We start from the raw sequence: 10,000 nt of genomic DNA on the forward strand, positions 1-10,000 counted from the left end.
TATCTCCTCTCTGTTCATATATTTTATCCTCTGTCTTACCTCATGGATTTGACATCAGTGATTATAATAATGATATTGTAAGTATAATGATGATAATGATAATGATGATGATAATAGGAATAATAATGACAATGATAATAATGATAGTGCTGATAATGATAATTGTAATAAGGATAATCGTGATAGTGATAATAGTGATAATGAAAATGAAGATTATGATCATAATGGTAGTGTTATTAATCGTGATAATAATAATGATAATAGTAATAATGATGATAATAGTAATAATAATAATAACTAATAATAATGATAATAGTAATAATAATGATAATAGTAATAATAATGATAATAGTAATTATAATGATAATAGTAATTATAATGATAATAGTAATTATAATGACAATAGTAGTAATAATGATATTAGTAATAGTAATAATAATAGTAGTAATATTAATAGTAAAATATAAAGTTATCGTAAACAAGAAAAAAAACAATAATGATAGCAACAAAGAAACCACAGAAAAAAGCTATCCTATAGTTAAAAAAGGCAAAATATCCCCCTTACATCCATTCATAACCAACATGCTCTCTCGCAACCACAGAACGCGAGGCCTAGCCCCTCAACCAGGAGCCTCCAGACGTCGCAGCAAGTGACCAATTTCACCATGACGATCCTCATGGGCCTCATACTGGTGGTGGCTGTCTACTTCTCCGTCGCCAAGTTCCAGACTAATGTGCCGGAGTATGAGGCGACGCTCAAAGAGGTTTGTGTGGGAAGGTATTTGTGTGGGGTTTGTGAGTCGGGTGTAGGCAGGAGGGAGGGTCAAGGATTGTGGGAGGAAGGGAGAGAGGAGAAGGAAGGGGACATAAAGGATTGAGGGAGGGAGGAGAGAGAAGGGGAGGGGAAAGAGGTAAGGGGAGAGGGAGGGAAGTCTAGGAGAAAGGAGGGAAGGGAGGGGGGAGAGGGAAGTATAGAAGGAGGGAGAGAGGGAAGTATAGAAGGAGGGAGGCAGGAAGGTATAGAAGGAAGGAAGGGAAGGGAGAGGTAAGTATAGAAGGAGGGAGAGAGAGAGGTATAGAAGGAGGGAGGAGGGAAGGAGGTATAGAAGGGAGGGAGGGATGTAAGAAAGTAGAATATACCTCCAATCTGGCTCATGTGGCCCCATCTATGGTATTTCTCCAGCCCTTCCTATCCCAAGCAAAATCCTGGATCATCCTAAGCCACTCAAACTTGGCAAGACTAATAAAGTCCTGTTGGACTGCGTCTAACCACGTCTCCCTGGCCTGCTCGTGCAACCCAGGGCCGGAGATGAGAGATGTGCTATGATGTGATGTGGAGTGGAATGTGTATGATGCAGTGTGTTTTGTGATGTGGTAGAGTGGAATGGGTATGGTGCAATGTGTTTTGTGATGTGGAGTGAAATGGGTATGGTGCAGTGTGATGTGGAATGGAAAGTGTATGATATGTGTGTTTTGTGATGCGGTAGGGTTGGATGTGTATGATGCTATTGTTTTATGGTGTGGTGGAGTGGAATGTGTATGATGCCGTGTGTTTGGTGATGTGGAGTGGAATGTGTATGGTGCAGTGTGCTTTGTGATGTGGTGGAATGGGAGGTGTAGTGGCTGGAGTGGGATTTGTTTGCGATGTGATGGACTTTGTTAGATGGGTTGTGATGTGATGCAATGCGCTGTGTGATGTTTGCCCTCTTGTGTAATACGTAGGCTGGAATGGTCTCTGATGTGAAGTTATGGGAGGGAGGGGATAGGTTGCGATGCTTGGTTCTGTGTGTTTGATGTGATGTGGTTGTTGTGGAATGTTTGTGATGTTGCACATGGAGTTGGTTGTTTGAGATGTGATATAATGGATGATAAACCTAAGGTTGTATTTCTTTATAAATTGTTATTTATGGTCTCTATTTACAGGTTTGTCGGACGTCATACTTGCCTCGCCTGCAGTATAAGGGAGTCGAGAGCTTCTTCGAGTATTTGCTGAATCCAGATAAAAGCTTTTGTACATCGTGGGTGGATTTTAGCAAAGAGAACAAGACAGTTAATCGGGTAAGATTTTTTCTTTTCTTTTCGCTCTCCTCTCTCTCTCTCTCTCTCTCTCTCTCTCTCTCTCTCTCTCTCTCTCTCTCTCTCTCTCTCTCTCTCTCTCCTTCTCCTTCTTTCTTCTTTTCCTCCTTCACTCGTCTCCTACCATTCTTCCCTGCCTCCCTCCTTCCCTTGTCTCCTCCCTCCTCTCCTCCTCGTTTCCTCCCTCCCTCGTTTTTTCCTTCCCTCCCTCGTTTTTTCCTTCCCTCCCTCGTTTTTTCCTTCCCTCCCTCGTTTTTTCCTTCCCTCCTCGTTTTTTCCTTCCCTCCTCGTTTCTTCCCTCCTTACCTCGTCTCCTCCCTCCCTCCCGTCTCGTCTTCTCCCTCCCTCCCTCCCTCCCTCCCTCTGTCCTCGTTTTCTCCCTCCTTACCTAGCCTCCTCCCTCCCTCCCTCTTTCCTCGCTTTCTCCCTTAATGACACTGCATCTTATACCCACTAGGGACCACCCCACGTTATGTTTTACAAAGCATCTTTACCTCTGTCCAGGTACGACGCGACAACCACTACGGACGGTATGTGTGTGCTAACCCTGGGGATGACGGAGAGGGCGAATCCTGTCTTGTTTACTACTTCACTGTGGTTGATAATGAACAGTTCAAGAAGGACATGGACAAGCTTACATGCCACGTTCACGAAATTGTTGACAAGTTGGTAAGGCATTCGATTTGCGTGAGAGTTGTGTGTGTTAAGTTTTTTCGATGTTGTAAAGTGGTGTATCCTGATAGCTAAGGAAGTCGTTTTTTTAAAATTATTCTTATCATCCATGTTTGTCACTCTCTTTTATTGTTTCCTTTTCCTGTTCCCCTTTCTCTCCCTTTTCTTTCTTTCTTTTTCTAATTCTCACTTATTTTCTTTTTCTTTATCTCTACTTATTAGGCTGTTGATCCATCTATTATCTCTCTTATTCCTTCCTCGCCCTTTTTATCTCTCTCTGTCTCTGTCTACCGACCGACCGACCGATCTACTCACCTACCCACAAACTCACCCACTTACCTCCCTCCCTCTCCGCCTGTCTCCCTTCCTCCCTCCACCCCCCCCACCCACCTCCCCTCCCTCCCTCCCTCCCCTCCCTCCCTCCCTCCCTCCCTACCTACCTACCTACCTATCTATTTATCCATCTCACTCTACAGAAGAAGGAAGTGGAGGAATCAGAGAAATGGCCGAGAAGACACCCGTGGCAGATTTCGGAGATATCCTACGACAAAGTCCTCCCCAGGGGCTCGGTCAAACACCGTCGGTCTCTGAAGGACATCGTGACCTCTCTTGGGCACGTCGGGCGCAAGGTCAGGTTCCTAAGAGCTGATCTTCTGGGACAGGAGTGGACGCTGCTTCGTCAGGTGGTGACGAATTATAATATGATTAATGTCCGCCAGGTAAGGAGTCAGCAGAAGGCTTGTGTACTGTATATTAATTACATGTGTAAACCGTTTAATGCATTGATGCAATGGCAGAATACACAAATACACATTAGATCCATTTTTTTGGTTAATTATTCTTATGAAGAGGAACTCGTGGCTAGTTTTATTTGGTTTGTGTTCTATATCAGTAGCTTGTTAAAACCATTTACTGTGTTTATGTAATGGGAGAATAAATAGCACGTATACACCTGTAGGGTTTACTGAAACCTCAGGTGGTGACGAGTCATACTGTCATTAATGTCCGCCTGGTACAAATATATATAAAGTACATAAGATGCATGCTACATATGGGGAAAAATAACTACTATAATACACATGTTAGATTTACTGAGATATGTGTGTTTAAAAGGATTAAGTACATTAGGTTTGGTTAAACACAGGCCAAGTTAAACGGGGATATCTCTGTGTGCTGAAAGTATACCGTACTTTGTTTCCCTAGCCACACCTAGTACTTTTTTAAAAACTTGTAAGTTAACCAAATAAAATATATGAGATTAAGGAATATCGAATCTGCATATCAACTCTCAAGATGATTTTGAACATTGTACAAAGACCCTCTTTTAACAGATCAGCGTTGGTTTGCATATACCCTTGAGTGTGAATCAACTGACGATGGAAGAACGGAAACGATATTTTGAAGACTTGTATAAGGTAAGGATATATGCTTCCCTGAACCGCGCATGAATTTTCTCTGTATTATCAGGGGTTGATCTGAAAACATCATTAGGCATTTTACGTTAAACAGGTTTTCATTTGGAGTACTAACTGATCTTGGTGATTTTAATTTATCAATGGCAAATGTTACATTACATTTTCATTGATAAAACTTTGTCTTTTAATTTGTTTGAACTGAAGTACATTGATAATAGTCCGGCTAGTGTATTTAGATCTTCATGTTTCATTTTTTCATAAACTTAGTAGCATATGTGCACAGTCATTCTTTGATATTGCCTTGGTGCTCGGATGCAATGTTTTCTGTAATTTCTGGATTTTATTTTCTCATTTACGTTAAATATTTTCTTTTGAGGAGATAAACAGGTCAACATGCTTTATAAACTTAAGACTGTTACCAAAGCGTTAAAGTTGGTTTTCTGCCTATATTGAATAACAAAATGTTGTAGCATTTACACAAAATAATCAAATATGAAATTAATGGTAATTACATTACAGAATTATGATACATAATGTGTGCTGTAACACACGAAGACATTAATTAAAGTAAATGCACAACCTAACATGAAAAATACATTTTCGTTAATGCAAATGTGTAATTTAGTATTCAACAAGAAACAAATCCTCAAAACGTATAGATTAAATATATCAGAAAAATAAAATCAACCCCAAATTTCTTATTATTTTTAAGGTATTATGCTTATTTACATATCCTCACTTTTTCCACTAACAGGTGTTCGAGGGACTGGCATGTCTAGGTTACAAACACGTTCGAGTCGAAGGGATCGAGACAGACAGAAGCCGTTTAGTCGTTCCTGAAATGGACGGTGCGACCCTCCCTTCCTTTTTCGAGGTCTACTGGGTCAAGGCAGCTCCTCAGACTGATGGAAGTAATGATGGCCATTATGTTTATTATTAAATGGTGCCAAGTCGATGTAATTACGTGTGTGTGTGTTGTGTTGTGTGTGAAGTTGTTATTAATATCAGCTGTTAATTTAAGTACATATTAAAGATAACCTATACAGTATTATGGATCTTCTTGTTCCTTATATGTAATAGGGATTTGGTCTGTCGATTGAGATAAAGGATAAAGGAATTGGACGTTAATGCAATTCTTATAGAATATTTTATTTCGATAATATCCAGTTGAATATATTTTTATCAATTATTTTTTATCTATAAACTGACGAATTCTCACACATCTTTCTATGGCACCGTTTTTACCACGGGTATAAAATTAATAATATAAAACATAGAAAATTGAAACAACTTTACCAGTCTATGAGCCTGTAGGTATTAAAACAATACGAAAAAACAACCAAAAGCAACGGAAAATTAATAGTAAAGAATATGAAAAACAAGTACTAATATAAAGATAGATTAAATGAAAAGCTAATATGAAGCGAAACACTAACAACGAACAAGGAAAAGAACAATAAAACACACTAGTATGTTCTTCCCTTTGTTGTTCCACTTTGTTGTTCCAGTTTGTTCGACATGAACCTAAAAGAAAAAGTAAATAAATAAGAAAACTCGGGTTAACACCTCGCTAGTTAGCCGACTGCCACACCCAAGCTATTGATCACAAGGTCTGTAACGTACATAAGCAGACAAATGCAAATCAGCGTTGTCCTGTTGATGCATGTTGTTTGCTAAGGACTCAGAAAGATAACTATGTGGAAACTCGGTACGTTATCGGGTTTAAATGTCAGTCATATGTGATAGAAGACAAGAAGAAGGTTTAATCTAATGTTATTTATTTATAATGGAAAGCAAATGTCTAGGTTTCATTTATTTATGATAATAGACTTGAATGTTCAAAATTTTATGTGCATACGCATTCGGAATTAGGATCCTTATGAATAATATAGGGTCATGTGACCTTGATATCTTGATAGCATTTTTTTTTGGGGGGGTGGGGCTTTTAACTATTAACCATTAACCATAAATAATATATCCAAACTCCATGATAGTATAGAAAGAAGCAATAAAAAATGTGTGACAAAACATATATATATATATATATATATATATATATATATATATATATATATATATATATATATATATATATATATATATGACTAACCAACTTTGAAGAATAACATATTTCATGTCTACTAGTTCCATACACAGAATCAGAAGACTTTTGCATTACCTATAAGACGGTTAATGGTAATAATACTTCATAAGGAAAGAAAAGAATTGCGTTAAAGAATAGCAACGTCAGGTTATAACACGTTTTCACACCAAGTTGCGAGATAGCGCAAAGCTAATACAATAAATGAGTAATTATGTATTGTGATTTATTTTGGTTGAGATAACCGTGAAGTGCAAAATGCATAAACTGTCACTCTATAAGCAGATACAGGACCAACCATGAGTATTCTTCTACTGCTTTTGTAATAAACTATCAGAATACAATTTTTCTTCTAAATCTTCACGCCGTGTCTTCAGTAAACTTCAATATATTGGGTTATGTAAAATCATCAACATAGAACAAGGAAAAGTAAAACGTATAAATTGAGTGATATTCTATACATGCAATATAAGCATAATGAGGAGGATAAATTTTTACATTCTCTTCTTGAGTTTCTCTCTCATATGTTTACAAACATGTCTCTACATTCATATATATATATATATATATATATATATATATATTTATATATACAAATGTATGCATAATATATACAGATACACACATGTATATACAATATATATATATATATATATATATATATATATATATATATATATATATATATATATATATATACACACACACAAACATATATATGAGTGCGTGTGTACACGTATATTCAGAGAGTGAGACATTAAGGATGGTGAGGAAGTGTCACATGCAAAGGACACCGGAGGTATCAATCTTTCCGAGCCAAAGCCAAGGAAAATATTCTGCGAGGCTGGAGGAACGGAGCTTAGAATTTGTGTTGTGGATCATATTTAAGTTTTCTAATTATTTATATTTACAAAAGAAATGCATAATCATACCACTCAGTTCACACATACACGTGTCATTTAAATAAAAGACCAGAAGGAAAATTAAGAGAGCAAAAAGTCAGCAACCAGTGTGTGTGTGTGTGTGTGTGTGTGTGTGTGTGCAAATTCCTGCTACTAGTTGCTAATTTACTTACATCTTATAATCAAACAGTTTTCCCGATTATTGCCATCAACATTTCTCTCAGTAGCAATAAACGCAACAAAAGAAAATCCTAATAGTAGCACAGGATCACCGCCAATACAGAAAAAGCCCGGGTTTATTTATACCAGAAATGCTTCCTTTCCCCTTTGGCAGAGAGACAAGACAAGGAGCGTTTGTCAAGTCATATATATATATATATATATATATATATATATATATATATATATATATATATATATATATATATATATATATATATTATGTTCGTATATACATATTTGTATATATCATGTGTGTGTGTGTAAATAATTATATATAGAAAGATATTTGTATATCATATATATGTTTGTATGTATATATATGTGTATACATACATATATATATATATATATATATATATATATATATATATATATATATATATATATATATATATGTGTGGTGTGTGTGTGTGTGTGTGTGTGTGTGTGTGTTTGTTTGTTGTTTGTGTGTGCGTTTGTTTATTTATATAATGTATATTGATATATATATATATATATATATATATATATATATATATAATATATATATATATAATATATTCACACACACACACACACACACACACACACACACACACACACACACAACCACAAACACACAAATATATATATATATATATATATATATATATATATATATATATATATATATATACAGAAAGAGAGAGAGAGGCCATTCTGTCTCATTCTTCTTCCTATTTTTACATTGTTATTTTGCTTACATGATACAGACATGATATATATGTTTATATGAAGAAACGAGAGAATGAGAAGCTGAAAAAAGTGATTACACCACTTGGTGTTACAGAGTCCGCTTCTGTAACAGTAAAACGTGTGCAAAACGTATAGTCACTGAGGATTCTTTTTTTTTTTTTCATAAGTACATACCATGTTTCCTTGTGTTCTCGAGAATGACTTACACTACAGAAAGCACTCGAATGATAATAAAAAAAATCACCCAATACAGAAAAGAAAGAGATATTAGCGCTGTCTTATCAGCGTATGCATTAATACCAGACGTCTTCCATTCCTGATAAGATAATAAGATGGTAATGCATTACTTTGAGGATTTGTTGAAGTGTAGATGTTAAAGATCAATAGCATTTGAACTTTGATATGTTTCAGTTTTAAATGTGCCACGACAAACAATACTGTGATCCTTTTAAGGTAAGATAATAGTAATTATGATAATGACGAGGATGGTGATGACGATAACAGTGATATTAGTGAATAATAGTGGTAATAATGGTGAAGGTAGTGATAGGGGTAATAAGGGTAATGGTGATAATAATGACAATCCAAAAATAATGATTCCACGGAGCAAAACAAATAGATAGATAGATAAGAAATGAGTGGTATTTCTCTCTCCCTCTTATACCCTTCTTTTATCTCTCTTTTCCCTCTCCCTCCACTTTTCCCTTGTCTGCTTGGCCACACCCTTTCACTCAATAATCTTCCACTTCCCCTCTCTTAAACCGTGTTCATGTTGAGAGATGTAGAAAAGATGTGAATGTGAATGAATATCTTCACAATACAAGAAATGTATTTGACCGGTTTCGATTATATGTATCCGTGTATTTCTGACGAAGATGTAATTGAAACCGGTCAGATACATCTCTTGTATTGTGAAGATATTCATTCTCATTCATACCTTTTTCTACGTCCCTTCCTCTTCTTCCTTAACCCCCCCCCCACCTCCCTCGTTCCCCTGTCCCCTCCCCCTTCTCTACCATCCCCCAACCTCCCTCTCCCTCTACCTCCCCTCATTTCCCCTTACCCAATGCTTCTCCCTTTCTCTTCTGGTTCCCCTTCGCCATCTCCCTTTTTCTCATTTCTCTTTCTTCCCTTTCTCCCCCCTCCCCCCTTTCTTCTCCTTCATTTCCCTTCCTACCTTCCTCCTAAACCTTCTTCCTCCGGTAGTCGTGATGGTGATTACGGTGATGATGATGGTGATTGTGGTGATGATGAAAATGATGATGACGATATTGATGATGATGGTGATTATGGTGATGAAAATGATGATGTGATGATGATGGTGGTGGTGGTGGTGGTGGTGGTGGTGGTGGTGGTGGTGGTGATGATGATGATGATGATGATGATGATGATGATGATGATGATAATGATAATGATAATGATAATGGTGATGATGATAATGATGATGATGATATAGTGATGATGGAAAATAATGATTATGGTAATGATGAAGAACATAAAGATGATTGTGATCACGGTAATGATGGCGATGGTGATTATAGTGATGATGAAGATGGTGATGATGATGATTATGAAGATGAGGATTATGACCTACGGAGAGACAAAACACAAATAAGATTAACATACAACCATGATGATGATGATGATGATGAAGTGGATGATGGGGATGAAGATGATGATGGTGATGATGAAGATTATGAAGTTGATGATGATGAAGATGAGGAGGAGGAGGACGTGAAGATGATGATGGTGATGATGAGATGATATAATGAAGGTGATAATGATGATGATGGTAATGGTGATGAAGGTGATGATAATGAAGATAATGATAATGAAGATGCTGCTGCTGATGATGAAGATGATCATGATGGTGATGGTGAAGAGGATGATGATCATGA

At 36.7% G+C, this 10,000-nt stretch overlaps 1 protein-coding gene across 1 annotated transcript in view; it reads left to right on the top strand.

Annotated features, from left to right (window-relative positions):
* LOC119574625 overlaps nucleotides 1–5,211 on the top strand; it is a 6,791-nt gene extending 1,580 nt beyond the window's left edge. Inside the window, exons 2-7 of the mRNA XM_037921997.1 lie at nucleotides 603–764; nucleotides 1,924–2,058; nucleotides 2,581–2,745; nucleotides 3,225–3,467; nucleotides 4,080–4,163; nucleotides 4,918–5,211. Of these exons, the coding sequence (XP_037777925.1) occupies nucleotides 603–764; nucleotides 1,924–2,058; nucleotides 2,581–2,745; nucleotides 3,225–3,467; nucleotides 4,080–4,163; nucleotides 4,918–5,103 (975 nt within the window). The 3' untranslated portion in view covers nucleotides 5,104–5,211. The remainder of the gene's footprint in view (nucleotides 1–602; nucleotides 765–1,923; nucleotides 2,059–2,580; nucleotides 2,746–3,224; nucleotides 3,468–4,079; nucleotides 4,164–4,917) is intronic.
* Nucleotides 5,212–10,000: the final 4,789 nt, after the last annotated feature.

The sequence above is a fragment of the Penaeus monodon genome, chromosome 6, assembly GCF_015228065.2.
Source record: "Penaeus monodon isolate SGIC_2016 chromosome 6, NSTDA_Pmon_1, whole genome shotgun sequence".
In the NCBI taxonomy this organism is placed as follows: Eukaryota; Metazoa; Arthropoda; class Malacostraca; order Decapoda; family Penaeidae; genus Penaeus; species Penaeus monodon.